The sequence below is a fragment of the Cervus canadensis genome, chromosome 15 (genome assembly GCF_019320065.1).
Source record: "Cervus canadensis isolate Bull #8, Minnesota chromosome 15, ASM1932006v1, whole genome shotgun sequence".
NCBI lineage: Eukaryota > Metazoa > Chordata > Mammalia > Artiodactyla > Cervidae > Cervus > Cervus canadensis.
This window is the reverse complement of record NC_057400.1, coordinates 39,624,739-39,651,965: the sequence shown is the minus strand read 5'-3', so window position 1 is coordinate 39,651,965 and position 27,227 is coordinate 39,624,739. Positions and strand designations below refer to the sequence as shown.

Genomic DNA, 27,227 nt, shown 5'->3' with positions numbered 1-27,227 from the left:
ATTGTTGGTTCCCTCCAGAGTGTTTTATATCTCAGTTATTGCATTATTCATTATTGACTGACTCTTTTTTATTTCTTCTAGGTCCTTGTTAAACTTTTCTTGCATCTTCTCAATCCTTGTCTCCAGACTATTTATCTGTAACTCCATTTTGTTTTCAAAATTTTGGATCATTCTTACTATCATTATTCTGAATTCTTTTTCAGTTAGACTCCCTGTCTCCTCCTCTTTGGTTTGGTTTGGTGGGCTTTTATCAAGTTCCTTTACCTGCTAAATATTTCTCTGCCTTTTCATCTTGTTTAGGTTGCTGTGATTGGGGTGGCCTTTCTGTATGCTGGAAGTTTGTGGTTACGCTTTACTGTGGAGGTTCCTCCCTGTGAGCAGGGTTGCACGAATGTCTTGTCAAGGTTTCCTGGTTAGCCAAGCTTGTGTCGGTGTTCTGGTGGGTGGAGCTGGGTCTCTTCTCTCTGGAGTGCAGTGAAGTGTCCAGTAGTGAATTTTGAGGTGTCTGTGGGTTTGGTGTGACTTTTGGCCACCTGTATTTTTGTGCTCAGAGTTATGTTCCTGCTTTGTTGGAGAATTTGCATGGTATGTCTTGCTCTGAAACTGGTTGGCTCTTGGGTGGAGCTTGGTTTCATTGTAGGTATGGAGGCTTTTGGATAAGCTTTTGTTGATTAATGGTCCCTGGAGTCACTTAGGCCTCCTGCCTCTGGCTTTCAGTCTTATTCTTATAGTAGCCTCAAGACTTCTCCATCCATACATCACCGATGACAAAACATCTAGGTTAATGGTGAAAAGATTCTCCACAGTGAGGGACACCCAGAGAGGTTCACAGAGTTACATAAGAAGAGAAGAGGGGGGAGGGAGATAGAGGTAACCAGGAGAAGCGGGGGAATCAAAAGAGGAGAGAGCAGTCTAGCCAGTAATCAGTTCCCTATTTGCTCGCCACAGTCTGGAACACTCAGAGAGGTTCACAGAGTTCCACAGAGAAGCGAAAAGGGAGGAAGGAGATAGAGGTGACCAGGAGGACAGGAGGGGGAGTCAAAAGGAGAGAGACCAATCTAGTCTGTGATCAGTTCCCTAAGTTTTCTCCATACCGCAGAACACCCAAAAAGATTCACAGAGTTAAGTAGAGAAGAGAAGGGGGAGGGAGGAGATAGAGGTGACCTGGGGGAGAAAAAGGAGAGTCAAAAGGGGAGAGAACAATCAAGCCAGTAATCACACTCGTAAGTAAACATGGGTACTGAAGATTGGATTCTTAAAGGTAGAAAATTGATAACAAATACCAAAAAGCAAAGATTAAAAATCTAGTGTAGAGGTTAGACTCTCAAAAATACAATATTAAGAACAGACTTTTGAACTCTGTGGGAGAAGGTGAGGGTGGGATGTTTCAAAAGAACAGCATGTATACTATCTATGGTGAAACAGATCACCAGCCCAGGTGGGATGCATGAGACAAGTGCTCGGGCCTGGTGCACTGGGAAGACCCAGAGGAATCGGGTGGAGAGGGAGGTGGGAGGGGGGATCGGGGTGGGGAATACGTGTAACTCTATGGCTGATTCATATCAATGTATGACAAAACCCACTGAAATGTTGTGAAGTAATTAGCCTCCAACTAATAAAAAAAATAAATAAAAAAAATACAATATTAAAAAAACAAAACAAAATTGCAAAAGTTATATTTAAAAAAATATGAAATTTGCTTTAAAAATGGGGTCTTTTTTCCCCAAGGTAATAGGTTTTAAAAATTGAAATTAAGGGATTAATAAAAAACTTAAAAATAAAAAAAGTTTAAAAATTTAAAAATGATAATAGTAAAATATATCTAGGAATTTTCTCTGGAGCTGTGGCGGGCAGTGTGTGGTCAGTTCAGTTTCAGATAGTTCCTTGTTCCAGCTTATACTTCTCAGGGTCTATAGGGCCTTTCCAATGTAGCCAGTGCTAACTGCAGGGTTTTCATCTGTTGCACCTGTCACTTCCAGAGCAGTTCCGTCTTTATTTAGTTTGACTTCCTCTGTCTGCTAGTCTTTTCAGTATCTAACTTGTGCCCTGACACAAGGGGGCGAAGGTGGTCACTTACTTAGGCTCACTTGTTCATTTGTGCTGCAGGGAGGGAGGAACACTGCAGACAAACCTCACTGGCGAGTGTGGGGAGTGCCCTCAGTGTCTGGGCCACACTCGGTTTGCCCCCGCTCACGGAGTGCGAGCTTTCCCGGTCTACACTGCTCAGGCTCCAGGTTGCTCTGCCTGGGAACTGTCTGAGGCGGGCCCTGGGCTGCGTGCACTTCCCAGGTCTACACTGCTCAGGTTCAGGTTCTCAGTTACAGATGCAGTTGGGCCTGTGTTCTGTGCCCTTCCTGGTCTGAGCAGCCCAGGCCACCAGGTGCTTGGCGAGCCACACTCCCCAGGTGCGTTGCATCTTAGCACCTTCCCGGTCCCAGCCGCCTGGCTTCCTGGGTGCGCAGCAGCGTCTCAGGTGTGCCGTGTGTCTCTTCTGGGGAGCTGAGCTCCGGCTGCGACCCTCCTGACGGATGTCATCGGTTCAGGATCCCAGGAAGACTTGGTTAGCGACTGGAGAGCCTGCTTGCAGTTTGGTATGGGATGCCGTCTCTGGGGCCGAGTTTGCCCCTTTCCTTCCAGCTCTGGCTGGCGCCCGCCTGCCTCCCTGCCTCCAGCAGGGGATGAGCCGGTCTGCAGCCGGCTAGCTCTCCTCTGGTATTTGCTCATTCCTTTGTTCTGTGAGCGGGCAGGGCAGTGCCTTGGGTTAGAGCTTTTAGCGGGAAAGCTTCTCTCTCTCGTTCCTCTTTGGTGTTTGTTTGTTTGTTTGTTTTTTCCCCTCTCTGGCTATCCCATGGTTTGGGTTGCTATCTCAGTTAGCTCCTCAGATTGCCCTCAGGGCATTCATGCCCGGTCAGACCCTAAGCACTGCATCCTGCGCCTCCCTGTTCAGCCCCTGCTGGCTGGTGGTGGATGCCAGTGTCTGGGCTACTTCTGTGCTGGGAGTTTAGTTAGACCTGTAATCTGTGGGTTTTATTTATTTATTTTTTCCTCCCAGTTATGTTGCCCTCTGAGATTCCAAAACTCCCCACAGACCCGCCAGTAAGAGGGTCTCCTGGAGTTTGGAATCTTCTAAGACTCCCTCCCCGAGACGGGTCTCCATCCCTAACTCTTTGTCTCTCTTTTTATCTTTTATATTTTGTCCTACCTCCGTTCGAAGACAATGGGCTGCCTTTCTGGGTGCCTGGTGTCCTCCACCAGCGTTCAGAAGTTGTTTTGTGATATTTGCTCAGTGTTCAAATGATCTTTCAATGAATTTGTGGGGGGGAAGGTGGTTTCCCTGTCCTATTCTTCTGCCATCTTAGGACTGCCCCCCTCAGTTATCTTTAAAAACATGAAAAATGATTTCATTTTAACTACTCATAAAAATATTAAATATCATACACATTTAAAAGATACATGCACAATTTTGGAAAGAATTATTTTCCATGTAATTTAGATGTATTAAAATCTCTATTTGACAAGAATTATTAGCAATTTTTATTTTAATTTAGAAGACATTTGTTTAATTATAGCTGGCTTTCCTTATAGCTCCTTTGGTAAAGAATCCACCTGCAATGCAGGAGACCCAGGTTCAATTCCTGGGTCTGGAAGAGCTGCTGGAAAAGGGATAGGCTGCCCACTCCAGTATTCTTGGGCTTCCCTTGTGGCTCAGCTGGTAAAGAATCTGCCTACAAGTGGGGGACCTGGGTTTGATCCCTGGGTTGGGAAGATCCCCTGGAGAAGGAAAAGGCTACCCATGCCAGTATTCTGGTTTGGAGAATTCCATGGACTATACAATCCATGGGGTCCCAAAGAGTTGGATTCAACTTCACTTTCACTTTTCACTCTAAAAATATTTGATGATACTTAATCTAAAATAAGGGCTTCCCTGGTAGCTCAGTGGTGAAAGAATCTACCTGTAATGCAGGAGAGATTGGGTTGATCCCTCGGTCAGGAAGATCTCTGGAGAAGGAAATGGCTACCCACTCCAGTATTCTTGCCTGGAAAACCCCGTGGACAGAGGAACCTGGTGGGCTACAATGGATGGGGTCACAGAGTAGTCAGACACGACTTATCAACTAAACAATAACAATCTAAAGTGCAGACTTTTGTGTAATACTTTGGTAGATTTTATGAAAATGTGATAACTGGAAATTTTCTTTTTAAATAATATTTTATACCTGTAGAATACAGTGATATATTTTAATTCAAATAAGGTATAATTTTATTAAAATTTGAAATATAAGGATTTCTTTTATCATGGATTCATAATTTTTAATTTGTTTAAACTTAAATTTTTTATATTTTAAAGGTAAAAATAGGCCCTTAAAAGCTGTCCTGATTTTTCTACTCATACTCAATATATGATATAAAATAGCACCAGTTTTATTCTTTATATCTGTCTTCTATAAATGGCTTGTGTTATTAATCTTATTTACACTTATATTCCTCTTGTACCCTAAGGTAAACCTGTGTCTCTTAAATAATATTTATATCTTTGAAATTTAAATACAAGTTGCTGTCAAAAGAAATGTATTCTCCTAATTATGCCCAGAGCAAATACCTAAGAGACCCAGTAGAATCGTAAAATACAAAAAAAGGCATCGTTGCAGCATGGCCTCTTAAAAATGGCCTGTTTTGCAATCTAATAAGTTGTAAAACTTTATAATAGCAGATCCTCCTACCACACTCATTGTTTAGTTTTTAAACTTGTTATTTTAAAATAGAATACATTTATTTCATACCTTTGTTATTTTGCTTTGGATTTCTGGAAGTACTTTCATTTATGCTTTTAGAGTCCCTATAATAATCTTTTTATGTGAGTAAAAAACTGCTTTTTAAATTGTCACCTTATGTATCTTTAGGCTCTTTAGTATAATCTAAATTTAATGCATTTGCTATCGAAAGGTGTTTCAATTTTGAGATGAAATTCAACTGACTTGTTAACTAAGATATTAGTAATATTTTAATATAGAAAATTTCTTTACTATAATTAAGATGATAAGATGTTTTATTTTAAATTAGATATATTCCAAGGATCTATATTTATTTCATAAATCTCTGCATCTAGAACTGGGTGAGGATAGGAATAGCTGAGAATGAAAGTCAAAAAAAATTGGAAGGAGACAATCTAATTTGCTTGTAATTATTTATAGTCAATCTAAAATATAGTCAGGAGCTATATACCATAGTCATTTGTAGACAATTAAGTTATTGCCTTGAAATTTAAATAATGTGGCCTTTGTAGATTTATTCATTTAACAAGTTATTCAATGCTTAAGTAATTTTTATATGCTAAAGCACATTATATATGTCATTAGAGACATATGATAACTATTATAGTTGGAAATAAAAATAATATTTAGACCAGTTGGAGAGGAAAATTGAACTGATACAGGCTTGAGTGTCAAAGACATAGAATATCATTAAAAACTCTTCTGAATGTTTTTGGCAAATTATACTGCTTAGAGTCAGTAGGTTCATAAAGAGGTGGATAAGTTTGTTCTTCTGACCTTTAGAAACTCACACTACAGTGGAAGAGATCAACTTTAAACAAATAGTTGTCACTCAGTGCAATGAATGCTATAGTAAGTTATGTGGAAGCTCAAAAAAAGGGAAATATTAAAACTCCTAAACTAGTTGTGGGAAAAATAAAAAGACGGGCTTTAGTTTTGTGTAAAGGAAGAAGGGCTATGCATCACAGGCAGAGGAGCTGACAGGTACAATGAAATGTACCTGTATTAAGTACCTGTATTAATGTACCTGTATTAAGTAAATGTACTAAGTAAAATAGACCTCTGGGTTCTAGGGGGAGGAAGGTGAGAAGAGAGGGTTAGTGGATTTTAACTCTGTGTATATACTTCTCTCTGGAGAAGGAAATGGCAACCCACTGCAGTATTCTTGCCTGGAGAATCCCATGGACAGAGGAGCCAAGCAGGCTACAGTTCATGGGGTCATAAGAGTCGGACACGACTTAGTGACTAAACCACCACCACCACCGTATACTTCTCTTGACTTTGTTGGTTCTCTTCCTCTTCTTCTCTTTCTCCTTCATCTCTCCTCTTCATTCTTCACCTTCTTATTCCTCCTCCTCATGATCATATCATTGTCATCCAAGCAATGCCTCAAACTGGTTACACATCTCTTCAACACAGGTGTATCACACAGTGAGCCTAGAGTGTGAGAAATACACGAGAATCATGAGATGTGAGACCAAAACTTGTGTGAGGCTGGATTGTGACTGTCCTTATTTTAAATATTAGTTGATTGTTGAGGGGATCCTAGAAGCTCTGGTTCCTTGAGAGTCATTTTATAGCAGAATCGCAGGATTTGTATCAGTCCTATACAATCTAATAACAGTCACTAGATAAATTGGTGGACAAATTAATTCAATGTAGAGACTCCATGTTTCCTTTTCCTGTAAATTTCTAAGATTTCTTGCAAATCTCCATTTTTATCCTAAAATGTAGATGTCATTTTTACATGCCACATTATGCATTGCTTTTTTAATTCAAAAAATACTGCATATCACTAGGTAAAAATGATATTCAAGAATACCTTTATCTCATGGCATTAAATGTACTCTAACTCATTGTCTACATATCGCTGAAGGGTGTTCATACCCTCAGATTACCACTGCTGTGAAGTTGGTGTAGTGAAAAGAGCATTAGTGTCACACAGTTCCTTTCTTTTTGAAAAAAAATTACAACCATTTTCAACAGTTCTTAGTGTATAGTAGAGAAGTCTCAATTATTTATGATTACTATTAAAACATCATTAAGAATTCTGGGTTAGTCCTACATAATAGAAAAATTAACACCAGTTACTTTGAAATTTATGAGACATTTAATATATTTTCCCTATTAGTGATTATAATTCATTATTCTGGTAAGTGACCACGAAGTTGTCTTCTCTTCTTCAGAAAAGTACTTAGAGCAACATTTTATGCATTTAAAAATTGGAAATCTAATTCTGGAAAACAAAATTGTTCTACCAATGATAATTTGATTTGAAAATCTGTATTGCGTTGTGGGATTGTTACACATTAATTGTGTATATTTTAAAGCTTTTTTTATCATTTCCTTCTCAAATGTCTCCATGAATCAGTAATCCAGAAATTTAGAAGTAGTATAAAAATGAGCAGTAATCTGAGCATATCTTATAAACAAGTCCTCATGACGTGACCTCCATGTGTCACAGTTCCCAGCAACTATTCACCATGCAACCTACAGTCCTGTCATCCTCTCTCAACTCTTGGCTGGGAGTATACTTCTCCATTCCTCTGTCTCCCCCTTGGCATGCCCGGCCACAGCAGTCAGGGTGCTGTCTTACCAGTGGTAATTGAAATGGAGATGGTTAAGTTATGGAAAAGAAATGCTAACATACTACAGGAAGCAATAATGCTAGGTTAAAATTATAGGTAAGAGCTATAATTAGGTATGAGAAACTGGAAGAAGGTGGTGTTTTTTAATTAGAATTTTGATATGCAAGATGAGATCAATATATATTCCTCAATATATTCCTCACCAATATAAGGAGGTGAGGAAACAATATATGTTTATCAGGAATAGTAAGTAGTTTGACTAAATTTACATAGAATATAAAAGTGGGAGATAAGTTTGGAAAAGAAGCGAGTCCAAATTCAAAAGTATTTAGACTTTATTTTGGTAAAAATAAAGAAAACTGAAAGATGTATATAATAATGACAAGTTAGAATTGTCATTGTTGATATTTCTCCTCTAATAAGTAAAAATGTTGATTGGGCCGAGGACAATAAGATACAGCCTTATACCTGTCAAAATGCAATTTATCAAAAAGATAAGTAATGGTTCCTGGCAAGGATGTGGAGAAAAGGGAATGCTTGTGCACTTTTGGTGGGAATATAAACTCATGCAGCCACTGTAGATAACAATATGGAGGTTTCTCAAAAAATCAAATATAAAACTACCATATGATTCAGCAAATCCACTTCTGGGTATTTATCCATAGAAATTGAAAACACAAATTCAGAGAGATACATGCACCCCCATGTTCACTGCAGAATTATTTACGATAGCCAAGACATGGCAGCAGCACAAGTGTTCATCAGTAAAGGAATGGATGAAGAATATGTGGTGTATATATAAATGGAATGTTATTCGGCCATAAAAAGAATGAAGTGTTACCATTTGTTACAGTGTGGGTGGACTTAGAGTGTAGTGTGTTAAGTGAAATAAGTCTGCAAAGACAAATGCCATATGATTTCACTTGTATCAAAAAGCAAAACAAGCAAACATAAAACAGAAACAAACTCATAGATACAGAAAACAGGCTAGCATTTCACAGAGGGGAGGCGAGATTGTGGGAACTGGTTGAAATAAGTCCAGTTATAAAATAAGTAAGTCATGGGGATATAATGTACAGCATAAGGAGCAGTCAATAATACTGTAATAACTTTGGAGACACAGTAACCAGATTTGTTTATGGTGATTATTTCATAATGTGTAAAAATATGAGGTCACTGTATTGTACACCTAAAACCAACATAGTATTGTAAATCAGTTATACTTCAATTTAAAAAGAGAATTGTATTTGAGATATGATAATAAAATAATGACACCAGTATTATGGAAAATCACTTCTTTCAAAAGAGTGTCATCCTCTATAAGAAAGGAAACAAGATTATTTCCATATTGTTGCCATTACCCAAAATATTTTTAATGCTTTTGGAATTGCATTCAGAACCTATTTGATATTCTTTTAAGTGTTGTTTAGAGTGGTAAATATTTTTATTTCATCATAGATGCACATGTTCAGACTAGCTAAATCACTTTTGAATTATTTTTTATGCAAATTCAAACATGTTTCTATTTTCATGCTATAAATCTTATTTCCTGGAGCTACACAAAAATTTTCGCTAATACTAATTAACTTTTTAAAATAAATATTTACTTGTCCATGTTTATTTTATATACCTGCTTTTATTAATATTTTAATCTCATTATAATCTGGGAAAAGATTGAATAAATTTTGAATAATGAAATAATCAGGATTGAAACTAATACTGATATTTTGTCATAAGGTTATTTTCAAACTTCAAAGGGTGAAAACACGGAAAAGCAAAATGTCAGTGTTTCTTTGTAATTTCAAGTCTATTCCTAATCATTCCAAGAGAATTTTTGTTCGTGGAAATAACACTTTGATTACCTTTTAAATTTTAACTGGAGGTTTTTTAAACATACACAGTGATTAAAGAGAATATGTGGACATGGTTTTCTTTTTAAGGAAAAAGAACGATTGAAGCAAGAAAAACGTGATGAGAAAAGATTAAATAAAGAACGTAAACTAGAGCAACGAAGATTAGAATTAGAAATGGCAAAGGAACTAAAGAAGCCTAATGAAGACATGTGCTTAGCAGACCAAAAGGTAATTTATCATGTAAACTATTTCATTAATAAATTTAAATTTTTCTGTGTTCTCATCTGATTCCTTTGCCAGAGCTGCCATTATGAAAGCCTTGTGTTTTTAGCTAGAGGAGTGGATTTCCAAGTCTAGGTCATCTGTCTCTCCTGGATGGCTACAAGTAAACCTCTCTAGAGCTCTGTGCTGATAACGGCAGTTCTTAATATATAAATGGAGGACCACAAACCTTTTTAATATAAGTAGTATACTGCAGAAATCTATAAAAATGAATTATAGAAATAGTATTTCTGTGTTTCATTTGGTCTTTTCGAGGCATTTAGGAACAGAAAGATCTAACTCCTCCCTCAGGCTTCCATAGATATTTAAATAAATTAGGATTTGCAGTATAACCTCTTTCAATGCTTTAGTGGTGGTAGCTAACTATTGAGTATGTTTGGTTTGTGCCAGGCACAATGCTAAATGCTTCAGATGAGTTTTCTCATTTGGCCCCCACCGCGATCCGGTGGAACTGGTATTTTTGCCCATTTACAGATGCGAAAACTTGAAACACAGAGAGGTTAAGGAGCTTGCCTGAGATTATACAACTTATATAGCAACTTGGATTCAGGCTTCACTTTGTTAAACTCCAGAGCCCGTACTCTTTATGACCCTGAAAGCCAAGGAGTGTGTCCTGTCAAAGTACCTCAGGTGTATGTTCTCTTCCATGATGCTTCACAGATTTGTAATATTGCTAAAATACACAAAAGTAGCAATTTGGAAAGAGCAGAAGCATAGTAACAGCTGGTATGATTTCACATACTAATGAGTAGAAGTCAATTATGTTTGGTTATAGTTAAGATAGTATTCCTGGAAAATTGTGTCAATGCATATCATGTCTATAATAGTATCTCAATGATATAATAGTTATACTTGGTCAGTAGCATCTATATTTACTCATATGCCATATGACATACAGATAATGATTATCTCTTATTTTTGCAAGCCCTTTTATAAAGTGCTTAAAGCAAACTTCTAGTGTTGCTGTTTAGTTGCTATGTCCAACTCTTTTGTGACCCCATGGACTGTAGCCAGCCAGGTTCCGCTGTCCATGGTATTTCCTAGGCAAGAATACTGGAGTGGGTTGCCATTTCCTTCTGCAGAGGATCTTTCTGACCCAGGTATCGAACCCATGTTTTCTGCATTGCCAGGCAGATTCTTTACTGCTGAGGCAACAGGGAAGCCCAAACTTCTAGTACCCAAGTGGAAAATTAAATTTACTAATATTCTACTTACTTAGCGTAAATGCTTTTAAATAAAGATGAAAGTATGCACATGTTGGTAAGTCACTTCAGACTCTTTGCAACCCTAGAGACTATAGCCCACTAGGCTCCTCTGTCCATGGGATTCTCCAGGCAAGAATACTGGAATGGGTTGCCATGCCCTTCTTAAGGGGATCTTCCTGACCCAGGGGTTGAATCTGGGTCTCCTGCATTGCAGGCAGATTCTTTACAGTCTGAGTCACCAGGGAAGCCTGTATATAATCTAGTTTTAGTCAATTGGATATTTAAAATTTCCTTAGCACAGAATAGGTATAGTGGTTAGTTAACATGTTTTAATAAGCTCATACCGAGCAATTTTTTTGAATCCTAATAAACTTTATTTTCTTGCTAATCCTTAATGATCTTTTTTAATCCTAAAGTTTCATAAATAATCTTTTATTTTCATTTAAGTCCATATGTACCATATAAAATATTTGTAAGTCCATTTTAAGACTTGGGCTTCCCTGATAGCTCAGTTGGTAAAGAATCCACCTGCAATGCAGGAGACCCCAGTTCGATTCCTGGGTCGGGAAGATCCTCTGGAGAAGGGATAAGCTACCCATTCCAGTATTCTTGAGCTTCCCTTGTGGCTCAGCTGGTAAAGAATCCTCCTGCATTGCGGGAGACCTGGGTTGGATCCCTGGGTAGGGAAGATCCCCTGGAGAAGGGAAACGCTACCCACTCCAGTATCCTGGCCTGGAGAATTCGATGGACTGTATAGTCCATGGGGTCACAAAGAGTCGGACATGACTGAGTAACTTGCACTTTCAATTCACTTTGTACTTTAAGACTTACTTTTGTTGGTTTGCTTTATAAATTTTTAGAATCATATGGAATTATGTATATCTGATATGATTCAGGAAAAAAGAAGACAGAATTAAATGGTTTTCATATGTAACAAAAGATTTGTATTACGTCAGCAGTTATCCATAGTTTGTGTTTCTACACACTATTAATGGAAGAAGTCTTTAGTTCGTTATTACACCAAGTGCAGAGTAGAGGACACATTTTTGAACAGGGTCCAATTCAGATAATGTTTATAAGCCACATTTTTCCCAATCATAACTGAAAGTATATTTATTGAATTGTATTCATGGATGAAAATGTTTTTAGATTACTTATTTATTTAATTTTTTTAATGTGCATGAAAGCTGAAAATATAATTTAGTCATTAAAATGTTAATATGTGAGCATGTTTGAGAAATAGCAAAAGAAACAGCTCTCTCATTTTGATACTGAATCCGTGTTCCACTATATACAGGAAACCTCAAGACTGACAGTTGCACTCTGACTGGCTTCTTGACAGGGTTGTAGGTTCTTGTCATGTGGCCCTAGTAATTTATCTACATTCATTACAAAGATGGTACCTCTTTCTCCAACCATACAGGCCACAGATGTGTACATGGTTAGTTTCTGAGCTCCCCAAAAGTGTGAATTATAAATCAGTTGACATCATTAGAAGAAAGTGTTGCACGTGCCCTACTGAGTTGGTCCATGGTAAAGTAATCATGAGATACTTATTTCTTATGTTACCTAATTTTTTCTCCAGTTATGTAACCTGTGTTTTGTCAATATTTAAGTTAAAATTAGTATTCTCTTTTGTAGAGATCTAAGGTCATGTTGATTTTAACCAAAATTTATTAATGGTTACTTGTGTTCAGGATTTTATGATTAGGTAAAGAATCTACCTGCAGCGCGGGAGACCTGGATTCAGTCCCTGGGTTGGGAAGATCCCCTAGAGAAAGGAAAGGCTACCCACTCCAGCATTCTGACCTGGAAAATTCCATGGACTGCATAGTCCATGAGGTCGCAAAGAGTCAGGCACGACTAAGTGACTTTCACTTTCACCACGGGGTTATAGAAATGCCCTCATGGAATTTACAGTCTAGCGGGAAAAACCATTGGTACAAGGCAGAGAAAAATAACAACTTACCTTACTTCCGAAGGTATAAAATCATTTTAAAATGATTTTTTTAAATTATTTTTAAAAATTATTTTCTCTTCTTTTATTTTCAGCCTTTGCCAGAGTTGCCTCGTATTCCAGGACTTGTTCTCTCTGGAAGTACATTTTCAGACTGTCTCATGGTGGTGCAGTTCTTACGAAACTTTGGTAAAGTTTTGGGCTTTGATGTGAATATTGATGTTCCAAACCTGAGTGTTCTTCAAGAGGGATTGCTAAATATAGGGGACAGCATGGGTGAAGTACAAGACTTGCTTGTGAGGCTCCTCTCAGCTGCTGTATGTGATCCAGGTCTAATTACAGGATACAAGGTAAAAAAAAACAAAATACATCTTTTTAATTTGTACTATCAGTGCATTAATAGCTGGCTTTAGCATGTTAGCAGAAGATTGTATAGACTTACTCAATTTTTTCTACATAGCTTCTCACGAAGTTAAAGGTAGATTTGCTTCAGTTATAGTTGGTACAAACTTAGAAAAACCTGGTTCATAAAGCCTAAGGAATGTAAATCATTCCCAAATTACTTTTATTTTCCTTTAGCTTTTGGCAAAAACCAAACTTATTTAAGGAATTCCCAAGTAATATTTAGCAAAACAGAAAATTCTAAATTTGTAAAGAAGTTAGAACTTACGTGTGTCCTCTGAAGGTATACTGTGTTCTCTTTGAAATCACTATAAATAACTGAGGCTAATCAAGGCCCCTGTAGAACAGCATGTTAAGACTCTATATTGCTACGTGGATACTCAATAAGTTCAAATTTATCTTAATTCCAATTAAGATACACATTTCAGTCAGTTTTACTCTAGGTAATATTACAGAGAGAGAAGTTTCCAGATATACCTGTTACTTTTTCCTCCATCTCCCTATTCATTCAGCATACCAGGCAATAAAATCCATGACACTGTAGAACCAGAAAACACAATAATAGTACTCTTCAACCCCTCTCCCACCACTACTGATGGATATAGCCTGTAAAACCTTCAGATAGTTTCTATTGCCAAAGAAGGTATGATTTTTTTAACCACAAATTCACATACTGTTCTCCACACCTAACTTTTAGCCAAGTTTGAAGGAGGAATGGAAAAATTACAAGTACTTGAAAGCTTGTCTGATCATCCGTTGACTGTTTTTATCTCCATTTCATCAAAAATTGTGAATAAAGCCCTTGTCAGTAATATCTAAATCATATAATACCAATATTTAAAAGTCTTACTGTTTATATTTTATGAGTCAGTATCAGTCCTTATACTGATAAAAACGCCAAACTTTTATAGGCCAAAACAGCTCTTGGAGAACATTTGCTGAATGTTGGTGTGAATCGAGACAATGTTTCCGAGATTTTGCAGATTTTTATGGAAGCACACTGTGGACAGACTGAACTTACTGAAAGCCTGAAGACTAAAGCTTTTCAGGCTCACACCCCAGCACAGAAAGCCTCAGTTCTGGCTTTCTTGATCAATGAACTGGCATGCAGCAAGAGTGTGGTGAGGTAAGCACATGTCTGGACTTTTCTGGTGATTATTTTCTGTTTTAAATTTGTCTAGTCACAAAGTAATACAAATTGCTTATAGAAAATTTGAAAGTAACAGACTACCACAAAGAAAAAAATTAAAATTATACTAATCTCACCATTCAGAAATGACAAATGGTATTTTAATGTATTTCTTTTCAGCCTGTTAAAAAGAAATTTTGAATCATACTGTGTATAGTCCTTGTAACACTTCTTGTTTATTTGGTAATTTTATTATTTATTTGTATACTGAAATGTGAACAGTTTTTTGTTGCTATGACTCTAGAATCCAGTTCTGTTGTAAGAACTCAGAATTTTTCTTTTATCTTTGTGGCAGATGACTACCTCATTTTTTGCTAGAAGCCATTTGTAGAATTATCCACCTACTTTTTATCATATGCTGATACAATCTTAATATTATTTGTTTATTGCATGTTAGTTTGCACTTTTAAAAAAAATACTTAATCTCATTTAAGAGTCAAAGTAAGTTCTCCACTATAATATTTGAAGATTTGGTGAACAAATTCCTCGTTCATCTTGTTCTTGCTATTCATTATTTTACAGATTTTAATTATGTTACTTTTATTCCTTTACCTTTCTAGGGAAAGAATCAATCCAAATATTTCAGAGCCATGCATTTCTACCATTGCTGGATGTTTTAAGTTTTCTGTACATCTCTTAGCTATGTACTAGTATAATTTTTCATTTGTTTTTGCTATTCATTGGCAATCATCATTTGTACTTAGCAAAAATCTGCATCATTTTATTTACCAAATTAATGTATCCCATTATGTTTTAATTTATGTCTTCTAATAAACTTTTGCATTGGCAGTGAAATCGACAAGAACATTGATTATATGTCAAACTTAAGGAGAGATAAATGGGTGGTAGAAGGTAAACTCCGCAAGTAAGTCCTATTTTATTAAAACTAATATACTGTTTTCCTTCTTCACAAATTTCTGAATAAAGCATACTAAGTGCAAAGATGGAATTTAAACTGTGTTTTGTCTAAAAATTAGAAACGGCAAAGTTTAATTAAGCTGAGATATAAAATTAATAAAACTCAGAGGCAGAGTTTTTAGTGGACAAAAGATATAATGAGATTCATTGAACTCACATGCTTCAAACTTAAAACAAAGTCAATTTATCTTTCTTTCAAAGAAGTCAAGCAATCATATATTCAAAGATTGTTGTTTCTATCAGGTTACTTTTGTCATAAATGGAATCTGTTTGGAGCTACCACATTTTTCCTTAATTGCTTTCTAATTACAGTTTGCTTTTACAGAGAGTCTAACATATCCAAATATATTCAGCATTAAAACTCAATTAGCTTCCTGCCAGGAAATATAATGCTGAAATTATTCAACTTCTATGTTAAGAGGATAGTTTCTTTGCAGTAACTTGAATTGAAATTTACTCAGTCAGATAATATAGGATCAAGAACTATCACTTGGCCATTCCTGAGTTAATCTCAGTTTTCTGTGTTTTTAAAAAAATGTATTCTGATTTCAAAGAGATTGTATAACTCTTAAAAGTTAACATATTTTGTAATTTCTGTGAACATATTTCTTCTAATTTTTATTGTCATTGATATATTGGTTACTTTGAGAGAAATACCACATGCTTATAACTCATAGTATGATATTTAAAAAGTACAGAGGGAAGCCTTTTCTTCCGTATCATCATTTTTTTCATATTTAAAGGCTCAGAATCATTCATGCTAAGAAAACAGGCAAAAGAGACACTTCAGGTGGCATTGATCTTGGAGAAGAACAGCATCCATTGGGCACACCCACTCCAGGAAGAAAAAGGAGGAGGAAGGGAGGAGACAGTGACTATGATGATGATGACGACGATGATAGTGATGACCAAGCTGATGAAGATGATGAAGATGAAGAAGAGAAAGAAGACAAAAAAGGAAAGAAGACTGAGATCTGTGAAGATGAGGTAATCAAATTTAGACTTGACTAATAGTGTATGAAATTTTGAAAATAATACAGAATTTGAAGTCAAATGGATTTGGGTTTGAATTCCATTGTGACACTCAACACAGTTTATTCATCTGAAAACTGAATATTATAATATTCACCTCAAGATTTTTTGTGATGCTTAGGTAAATATTGAATAGAACCTCTACACATAGAAGGTACTTATGTTGAATAAAAGAAGTTAAATTTTTCTGTTTGTATAATAACTTGAGCGTTCTCCAAAGAATTATTCATATTCTTAATTTTAGGTATTTTTTTAATTCTATTAACGTGCTATCTTATGTTTATTTTGTACAGTACTTAATGCCTTCAAAGTGTTGTCAGGTGTAGTGAAACTGATGTATTTCTCAGATCCTAGTTTATTGAGTACATGGGTCTAGCACTTTTTTAACTTTTACTTTTATCACAGTATAGTTGATTGACAGTGCTGTGTTAGTTTCAGGTGTAAAGCAAAATGAATCAGTTACACATACACATACACCCACACACGTGTAAGCTTCTTTTTCTGTGTGGCCCTTACAGAGTACTGAGTGGAATTCCCTGTGTTGTGCAGCAGGTTCTCATTAGTCATCCCTTTACACATTGTAGTGTGTGCATGTCAATGTCAGTCTCCCACTTTCTCTCTCCTTCTTCCCCTTATCCCCCTAGTAACCATGCATTTGTTTTCTGCATCGGCTCTACTTATTTTTTTTTTAAGATTCTTTTCTCTGTGTAGACCATAATCAAAGATAAACAAAGCACTGAAACTCTCCTTTAAATTTACAGTTTCACAGAGGAAGACTTAGAGTAAGAAAGAATGATGTGTTAAATGTTAACTGCTTTGCTATCAGTATTTACAATGTATTAGGCAGGTACAAAAGAAGGACATTGAATCTTTCTGAGGAATAAATTATCACAAAGGCTCTCTGAACTCATTAGCTGAGGCTACAAGCTGGGCTGAATGCTAACCTAGAGAGAATCCAGGAATCCATGGAAAAATCTTCCAAGCAGAGAGAATAGCATGAGTAAGGACTCAGAAGTCTTGAAACCATAATGTGCTTTACAGGCCCTATAAGTGCTTCAGTAATACTAGACAGCCTCATATACAACAACTCTGAACTAGGATTTTATAGTTTTATGGTGATAGGAAGCCATTGAAGGGTTATAAGTGACGGAAGGACCTGGTCAGACTTGATTTTTCAGTGGCTCACTGTGTCAACTCTGTGGAAAACAAATAGATTTGGCTACAGCAAGATCAGAGTGGGAAGATCAGTCAGAAGAGGCTGCTCTGGTTTAGGTGAATTGTGATAGGTCTGAAAATAGACCAATGGAAGGAAAAGACTCAATAAATATTGAGAAGGAAAAATGAATAGTCTTTGAAGATGGATTGTGTAGGTTGATGGAGGGAGAGATAGGATTGATTCCAGCTTTCTGGTAGGGGACTACCTGCTTTTGTTGCCACTACCTGATCTAAAGAATTCAGGAGGGACTTCCTTGGTGGCACAGTGGATGAGAATCCATGTGCAAATGCAGGGGACATGGGTTCCATCCCTGGTCCAGGAAGATTCCACATGTTGCAGAGCAACTAAGCCCGTGTGCCACAACTACTCAGCCCATATGGTGCAATTACTGAAGCCCGTGTGCAACAAGAGAAACCACTACAGTGAGAAGCCTGTGCACCACAATGAAAAGTAACCCCTGCTCCCCGCAACTAGAGGAAGCCCACACAAAGCAATGAAGACCCAGTGCAGCCAAAGATAAATAAATAATGCTTTAAGAAAAACAAAACAAAAGACTGCATTGGCCATTAAAAAAAGAGAAGAATCCAGAAGGAGCAGAGTAAATAGATGACAGCCGAGTAGAGGAATATAGAACAAATATCTGAAGTTAGGAAATGATACTAGGTTTTATTTTGAACATGTTGAATTTGAGGTGCCTGAGCAGTTTAGCAGTCAGTTGGATTAAAAACCCAAAGCCTGGAGAAGAGTTCGGTCTTGAAAATGTAGATCTGGAGGTTATTAGTACATAGACAATAGTTTAAATAATGAGTTGGATTAGTTTGCACAGAATTGGTTTGTTAGTGAGAGTAGTAATGAGATTGGAACCTCAGGGAATGTCAGTGTTTAAGAGCCTTCAGGACTTCTTGTTGAAGAATGAACAAAGGTAGAAAATTTCTGTAGTGGGTCAGGGATTGCCAAGACCAAGACCGCCTCCAAAGTCTGACTCACTAGGATGACTCACAGAAGTCAGCTTCTGGTCATGCTATGGCTACAAGTTATTGCAGCAAAAGGAAAAACAAAGCAAAACCATTAAAGAGAAATGGCATATGGGTCAATGTCCAGAGGAAGTCAGTCCCAGCTTTCAAGAGTCTTTCCCCACTAGAGTCACAAAGAATGGGCTTAATTCTCCTAGCAGTGTGTTGTGACATTTAAACTGTGTCGCAACTGAAATGTTTTGTTCTAAGGAAGTTCAATAGATACTGTGCCCAGAGTTTTATACAGGGATGGACACATAGGCACCCTCTGCATAGAAGGTGCCAAAACTCCAGCCTCCCCCCCTCCACAAAAAAGTAGGTGTTTGGTATAAACCACACTGTTAGCGCAGTTTAGGTCCAGCAAGCTATTCTTGTCACTCTGGGTTGGGGAACCCTCCAAAATTCAGGTTTCCAGATGCTAGCCAAGGGTCAGCTTTGTAAGCCAACCTTTCAATGCTTTCAAAGACCTACAATGTTAACTCTTTTCCACACATGTAATAATAAAAAGAATCAAGAAAATTAAACATTTTTAAAAAGAGGGAATTATAAACAGTGTTAAGGGAGGGCTTTCCCTGATGGGTCAGTGGTAAAGAATCTGTGTGCCAATGCTGGAGACACGGATTCAATCCCTGATGTGGGAAGATTCCACATGCTGCAGAGCAGCTAAGCCTGTGCACCACAACTAGCGAGCCGGTGCTCTGGAGCCCCCGAGCCACAGCTCCTGAGCCCATATGCTCTAGAGCTCGAGCTCCACAACAAGAGAAGCCACCGCAGTGAGAAGTCCGCACGCTGCAGCTAGAGAGTAAGGCCCGCTCGCCGCAACTATAGAAGACCCGCGCAGCAACAAAGACCCAGGACAGCCAAAAATAAATAAATAAATCCAATTGTCATTATTATTTTTTTAACGTTAAAGGAGCAGGAGGGTAATGTGAGGAGGGCTGAATGTGTTTGTTGTATTCGCCATCACAGAGGTGTTTGGTAACCAATGCCAGCACCATTTCTTTAGAGGGGTGAGAGCCAAAGCAAGGCTTTGAAAAGTGAGAAACAATGAAAAGTGAGAAAGTGAACATGATTGTCTCAAGCATTATACCTCAAAAGAAAGGGTAGTTCCTAGAGGAGGACAAAGACCAGGGATTTTTCAGATGCAGAAGTTTTGAGACTATTTTTGGTTGAAGGGAGAGTCAGTAAAATGAGAGATAGGTGTGGATGATTAAAGCAATACAAGAAAATAATTAATAGTATAAGGTCCCTAGAGATATTAGAGGGATTCTGTTAAGGTAGAGATAGGTGGAATAACTTTGAAGAGTAGGCTAAAGGGAAGAAGGCAAGGTAATGGAGGAGTGTGTGTGTGTGTGTGTGTTTTTAAGGAAAGCTACCATAAGCCATGGAAATGGACATGTATAAAAAGGAGATAAAGGTTGATGTTTACCTTTTACAAGAAAAGAATGCTAGAAATATTGATAGGGTTGAAGAAATGGCATTCCAAAAACAAATACAGCCAAGCATTCTTCCTTCAAAGCCAGGATTATTTAGTGAAGGAAGTCTAGAAAAAACTCTTTTCCTTTCTTGTATCAACTCCATATTGCTGGAGAAATAAAGCTTAGAAAGATTATGTGAAAATAATATCTGATCAAGACCAATGATATTACTAAATCAAATTTTTACTTAATCTGGATAATAGTGTAATTTATAAAATCATGTGCTATACAATTCTCTTAAGTAAAAAATAGCATAAATGCAAAATATTTTCACAAATTACATATTTTAAACCAGAATGATTTGCTAGAGTGAGCTTTACTTATTTTAAGAGTAGTAGGCTGAAAAGGAGACTACTGTGAGATCCTTGCAGGAATTACTTCATAATGTTGTACTTCTGAAATCACTTGATCAAATACTCTCATGCTGTGACAAAAGGGTATATAATTTGGGTATCAACTGTAATTACCCAAAGATACTATTTATAACCAGTCTGCTTCCTTTGGCAAGTGGAGCTGTTTAGCAGAAATTAAACCTTTTTGATCAATATTAATCACCTTTTTAAAAAACAGAATTAGCATAACATTTCAGCACTTAATATTATAATTATTTTAAAGTGTTAGCTCTCATAAATGTGACAACTTTGTGTTCGGATATCAGTGCATTCTAATGGATAGTCACGCCATTAAACTAGAATTTATTTACAGAAATTGTGTTTCATTTGGCATTTTTCACATGGAGAATTAACAAACTCTAAATTGTTTTCTTTAAGGGAAATAAAAGAACTATTAAAAATCAGTATTAATGATTTAAAAATCATTATTGACATTTTAAGACTGGATGTGTCGTTTTAAAGTAGTATTTTATTTTTAGGAACATTTAATTATAGAGTTAATTAGATTGATCAAAATCCTGGCAAATGTGTATCTTGTTATTAAAGTGAGAAAACAGTTTAAAAGTGTTTGAAAATAAATAATATTTTAGGATCTAAGAGACCAAAGAAACATTTCTTTTACATGATTTGAGAGTTTTTCTTTATAATGAAGAATTTGTAGCCACTTACCAATTTCCTAATAAAATTAAAGGCTAACTTTTTAAAGAATCCAATTGATTTTCCTCCAAAAATAGGTTTGGCTTCTTGATTAAGTATACATGGTGTCAGTTGTTAATACCACATAAAGGACTAATTTCAGGAGCCTTTCCAGTGAGACCCATGTGATCCCTTTCAATTAGAACAGGGGTCTGGGATCTAATGCCTGATGATATGAAGTGGAGCTGATTTAATAATAATAGAAATAAAGTGCACAATAAATGTAATAAGCTTGAATCATCCCAAAATCATCCCCCCTCCAAGTCTGTGGAAAAATTGTCTTCCACGTAACCAGTCCCTGGTGCCAAAAAGGTTGGGGACCACTGAATTAGAAGATTATGCCCTTTAAGTCACAGCCCTTTGTCTTAAGGGTGATTCCCTCCTTTCTTCACGCTTCATTCCTTCAACATATGAACTCTCCCTAATCCTTAGGTTTGTGTTGAGATCTTCATGAACTTTAACCTCACAAGGTGGTGTGTAGGAGATTATGTGGACAATTAAACTTTGACACAGAGGGACATATAACAGCCTTCTCTTCTGATTGGGAAAGCATGGCAGGCATAGATTCTGTATTCTTAATTTTGCTGTTATTGCCTTTCTCTCTGGCTTTTCAGATTCTTCATATCTCTTAAAATTATGAGGAATATTAACCAAAACTCCTTTAAATAAAGCCTTAGTAGATATTTTACTTCTTTTTTTTATAAGAAAAGTCTTAGAAATGGTAGTTGGTTAATTTGAGTAATATATAGTTAGTTACTTTGATGTCTTATTTCAAATATTTGTTGATTGAATTGTTTTCTATATAAGCAAATTATCAAACATTTATCCTGCTGGTCAAAAGATCACTACATAGTCATACAGCTGTTAAGTATCTATTTAATTAAAGAGTCAAGATTTAAGGATCATTAGGCCTATTCTCTTTTAAATAGAAATGATGTTATTATTACCATAAATAATATGCCTAAACGCCTTTGGAAATTGGGTCTCATAAATTTGGGTAAAGCATAGATAGCTAATGGTAAAAGTTTGAAGTTTTCCTTTCCCTTCCTTTTATTGGGGAGATAACTATACTGGTTTAGAAATATCTGTTTGTGAGAATGGTTGGTGGCATTATGACTTTTAAAAAAGCCTTATTAAAAGTGAACACCAAAAACAAGTGCTTATATTTTTTAAATCGGAGATGTACCTGCAGTTTCTCATTAAAGTACATCTTTCAGAAAGAAAGAAAATAACCTTATTTATATGTTATGTACCAGAAAATTTGCTAGTTGCTTTCAGATCTGTTCTTTGTTGTTGTTGTTGTTCAGTCGCTAAGTCATGTCCAACTCTTTCATGACCCCTTGGGCCTGCCAGGCTCCTCTGTCCATGAGATTTTTCCCGACAAGAATACTGGAGTGAATTGCCAGTTTCCTTCTCCAGGGGATCTTCCCAGCCCAGAGATCAAACCCGCATCTCCTGCTTAGCAGGCAGATTCTTTACCACTGAGCCACCTGGGAAGCCCCAGAATTGTTCTTAGTTCTCACAGAAGTCCCATGTTACAGATAATGTTATCACCAATTTACAGATTTTGGGAGAGTTAAATGATTTGCCTATATATGTAGCCTATGCTGCAGCTGAGGTCCAATGAAGTACATAAGGACTTCCTGGTGGCTCAGACGGTAAAGTATCTGCCTACAATGTGGGAGACCTGGGTTCAATCCCTGGATCAAGAAGATCTCGTGGAGAAGGAAATGGCAACCCACTCCAGTATTCTTGCCTGGAAAATCCCATGGACGGAGGAGCCTGGTAGGCTATTGTCCATGGGGTCGCAAAGAGTTGGACACAACTGAGCGACTTCACTTTCACTTTCACTTGAAGTACATATACCTTATATTAATTCATGCTTTCCCTCTAAAACATATACATTGGGTGTTGCTTTCCCATATTTTTCAGAATGAAACATTTCATATAATTGCAAAATTTCTATTTATGAAATCAGTACCATTTATAGAAGAGATGATTATTCTAAAAGTTCAATGTGTTCAGAGTACAACTTACTCTTTTTTTGCTGTAAAATGACTCTTTCAGTTAATGTACCAGTATTTTTGCAGTCTCCCAGATTTAAAATGTTAATATCATAGTTTACTCCTTCCTTCATCTCCTTCACCCTTCTCTGCCTCACACGCATGAGTTGCCAGAATTTAACAGTTCTAACTATATCTCTTATATCCATTTCCTTTTCTCCTTTTCTATTCCTTTTATCCTAGTAAGACCCACATCCTCTTCTCCTCTTGAATTACTGCAACTATCTACTACCTAGATTTGCCAGTTGTAGTCCTTTCCCTGCTCCAGGCCATCTTACAGCTATTACCATACTAATCTTTGTAAAGCATAGTTCTGATATTTAGTCTCCCTCAAAGGATCATATTACTGTCCATTGCCAAGCATTTACAGCTCTAGACAGTGTAGCCCCAAGGTCATCTTTGCCTCATCTTCCTCCTTATCTCTTCACTTCAAACTCTCCATGTCCTCTTTTCCCTGATGAATCGATGCCTAACAAAGCTAAAACACAACTTCTTCCATATAGCCTTCCTTGGTATAGGTTCCCACTAGAATTAATCTCACCCTTCCCTGAGCTCCATGACTCTTAATCTCTACCTCTCTTGAGGTTCATAGAGCTTTCTGCTGTTTGGCAGTTTTTATTTATTAGTGTAATGTTTTATGTGTCTTCCTACCAGGTTAATGCTTTATCAAGACCAAGAACTGAGTCTTTTTCATTTCCATTGTGCCTGTCCTTGTACTTTGCATATAGGAGGCTTTCACTAAATATTTGCTGATTGACTAAATAAATCTTAAAAATGTAAATGATACTGTATTTTGTTATGTGTAGGATGAAGGTGACCAAGCAGCAAGTGTGGAAGAGCTAGAAAAACAGATTGAAAAACTGAGTAAAGTAAGCATTTTTCAGACTTTTTTTTTTTTTTTTTTGGCAGCACTTCAAAAATCCACCTTGTATGGAATTAGTTTTTCTGGCTGCTAAATAAAAACAGGCTTCTTGTAACTAATTAAACTGAGATTTAGAAACATTCTTATAGTTATACCTTAAAAAGTTAATGCCAAGGTTAAAAACCTGTCTCTTAAGACATGATACTAAACTTAACCAGGGCCTATATTCTTCAGCTCTTCTTTTAAATACAAAATACCAACAATTACATGGTTTTATATCTTGGAATTAATTACTTCTAAAATTTAGTCAAACTTTATAGTAATAGTTTCTGCATCTTATGTTTTATTTTATATTAGTATGTTTGTAGATTTTATTTGCATTGGATTTATACATTATACATATTTATGAATTTCATTAAAAATTGAGTTCAGTAGCATTAGTAAAGTTTTAGATGAATTTTCTGTTAAAAAATGAGTTTTTAAAAATATTATGAGACTGATATTATGATATACCTGTATATTATATCCATAGGGATATATATTACAAACTTATCCCCAAATTTAGTCATATGTTACCTAGGTTTATAGCATGAATATAAAAATAGGCAAATACAGGTCTGGTCAATTATGTATATGAATATTATTTGTTATATATTGTAATAAGTAGAATTAAGCCAAAATTCAGTGAAATACTTGATCACATTGCATTGTTCACTGTCAAGTGTAAGACATGCTTTACTATATGACACTTGATAAAATAAAACTTATCTTTTTAATCCATGACAACAAAAATATTCCTCTTATCCTCAAAGTGATTTCTGTCGTTATAAGTTACTGAAATTGAAGTCAGGAATGTAATATTTAACTCAGCTCTCTTTACTCACTAGTGAAATTTATCTGCTTTTATTTAATTTATCTGCCTTTATTAAAGGCATAAGAGTGATAAAGTCACTTACATATTAATTTTTGCAGCACTTAACACTCAGAGCTTAATTTTATGCATCATTTTTTAACAGCAACAGAGTCAGTACAGAAGGAAGCTCTTTGACGCTTCTCACTCTTTACGTTCGATGATGTTTGGCCAGGATCGTTACAGACGCCGGTACTGGATTCTTCCCCAGTGTGGGGGGATTTTTGTAGAAGGCATGGAGAGTGGTGAAGGTAGGAACTATTAATCTGTTACAAAGTAATATAAGGAACCATATTTTTTAAAGCCCTGTTACTCCTCCAATATGTTTTGTGCTTCCAGAATCAAATTTCCTTTATGGATAAACACTGTAAAACCTTGATTCCCATTCCTTTTGAATTCGTAATGCCCCTTGCTCTGATAAATATTCCTTCTCTCTCCATGACTTTTTTCTGCCACTCTCTGACAACAAACATAAACTATTCTTTTTCTTATTTAGTGAACAAAGATCTTCCACTATATTATCCTTTATAACTGCTGCTTCACTTCTGTTCCTTTCCATTGTCGAGTTTTCCAACATGTGGTTTATTCTTTAACTTTGGCAGCAAGTATCCATCCTGACAGTATCCCTGGAGGTAACTTGCTTCAATCTAAGACCCTTATTCATCATCACTCATCTTAAAATCTTGTTCATATTTGAAATCTGTGGTCATCTCTTCCTCCATGAAGCTTCCTTACTTGAGTTTCATATTACCACACAATCCTACAGTCTACCTTTGGACTATATTTTTTGCTGGCTCCTTTCCTGTTCCATTAACTAGCATATAATAGAATGTATATATTTTCTCAGTAAACCATCTGAATTGAACTTTTCAGAACTTTGTATCTGGATGGTTCCAAATGTTTAAATTCTGATGGGGCCAAAAGTGTTATGTCAGTGTTTATAGGTTCTGGGATATAGCTATTGCCCCGTGGTGGCACATGGAGGCAAAATACTTCTTTCAATACAGTTTTTTTAAAATTCCTAGTATATGCCAGGCATTTCTAGGTATTGCAGGAGGTTGAAAGATATATAAAACATAATACATACCACATAGAAATTTAACAATCCTTTGAAGAGAGGGGATTGATTAATCACATAGACATCTAGATCTAGAACACAAATCATATAAAGCAGTTGTTTTTAACATTTTGTTTTTAGCAATGGAACTACACTTTTTTAAAAAGGGTGGGAATGCAAGTTGACACAGTCACTGTGGAGAACAGTGTGGAGGTTTGAAGATTCCTTTAAAAATTAGGAATAAAACTACCGTATGACCCAACAGTTGTACTCCTGGGCATATATCCAAGGAAACCAAAATTGAAAAACACACATGTACCCAAATGTTCATCACAGATAGCTAGGACATGAAAGCAATCTAGATGTCCATTAACAGATGAATGGATAATGAAGTTGTGGTACATACAGACAATGGAATATTAACCAGGAAAAGGAGCGCATTTGACTCAGTTCTAATGAGGGGGGTTGATGAACCTAGAGCCTGTTATACAGGGTGAAGTAAGTCAGAAGGAGCCAAACAAATACCGTATATTAATGCATATCTATGGACTCTAGAAAGATGGTAATTATGAGCCTACTGCAGGGCAGCAGTAGAGACATGGAGCTTCCCTGGTTGCTCAGCTGGTAAAGAATCTACCTGCAATGCAGGAGACCCCACTTCAATTCCTGGGTCGGGAAGATCCCCTGGAGAAGGGATAGGCTACCCTCTCCAGCATTCTCGGGCTTCCCTGCTGGCTCAGACAGTAAAGAATCCACCTGTAATGCAGGAGACCTGGGTTCCGTCCCTAGGTTGGAAAGATCCCCTGGAGGAGGGCTTGGAGACCACTCCACTATTGTTGCCTGGAGAATCCCAGAGGAGCCTGTTGGGCTGCAGTCCATGGGGTCACAAAGAGTTGGACACGATTGGGCAACTAACCACAGCACAGCACAATGGAGACACAATCATAAAGTGTGCCTTGCAGACACGGAGGGTGAGGGGGGGAGAGGGGGGCAGATGGAGACAGTAGCATGAAAACATATATATTACTAAAATATATATATATGTTACTATATGTAAAAATTCTGGGGCTCCAAAAGCACTGCAGATGGTGACTGCAGCCATGAAATTAAAAGGCGCTTGCTCCTTGGAAGAAAAGTTATGACCAGCAAACCTAGACAGCATATTTAAAAGCAGAGACATTACTTTGTCAACAAAGGTCTGTCTAGTCAAGGCTATGGTTTTTCCAGTAGTCATGTATGGATGTGAGAGTTGGACTATAAAGAAAGCTGAGCCCTGAAGAATTGATGCTTTTGAACTGTGGTGGTGGAGAAGACTCTTGAGAGTCCCTTGGACTGCAAGGAG

The 27,227-nt window shown here is 36.8% G+C and overlaps 1 protein-coding gene across 16 annotated transcripts in view; it reads left to right on the top strand.

Annotated features, from left to right (window-relative positions):
• Positions 1-27,227, top strand: part of BAZ2B (bromodomain adjacent to zinc finger domain 2B) — a 399,660-nt gene that overhangs the window by 340,299 nt on the left and 32,134 nt on the right. For all 16 annotated transcript variants that reach the window (XM_043488288.1, XM_043488300.1, XM_043488299.1 and 13 more), the window contains 7 exons: positions 9,301-9,441; positions 12,753-13,007; positions 13,971-14,185; positions 15,039-15,113; positions 15,910-16,153; positions 23,863-23,925; positions 24,935-25,079. In XM_043488288.1, coding sequence (XP_043344223.1) covers positions 9,301-9,441; positions 12,753-13,007; positions 13,971-14,185; positions 15,039-15,113; positions 15,910-16,153; positions 23,863-23,925; positions 24,935-25,079 — 1,138 coding nt within the window. The remainder of the gene's footprint in view (positions 1-9,300; positions 9,442-12,752; positions 13,008-13,970; positions 14,186-15,038; positions 15,114-15,909; positions 16,154-23,862; positions 23,926-24,934; positions 25,080-27,227) is intronic.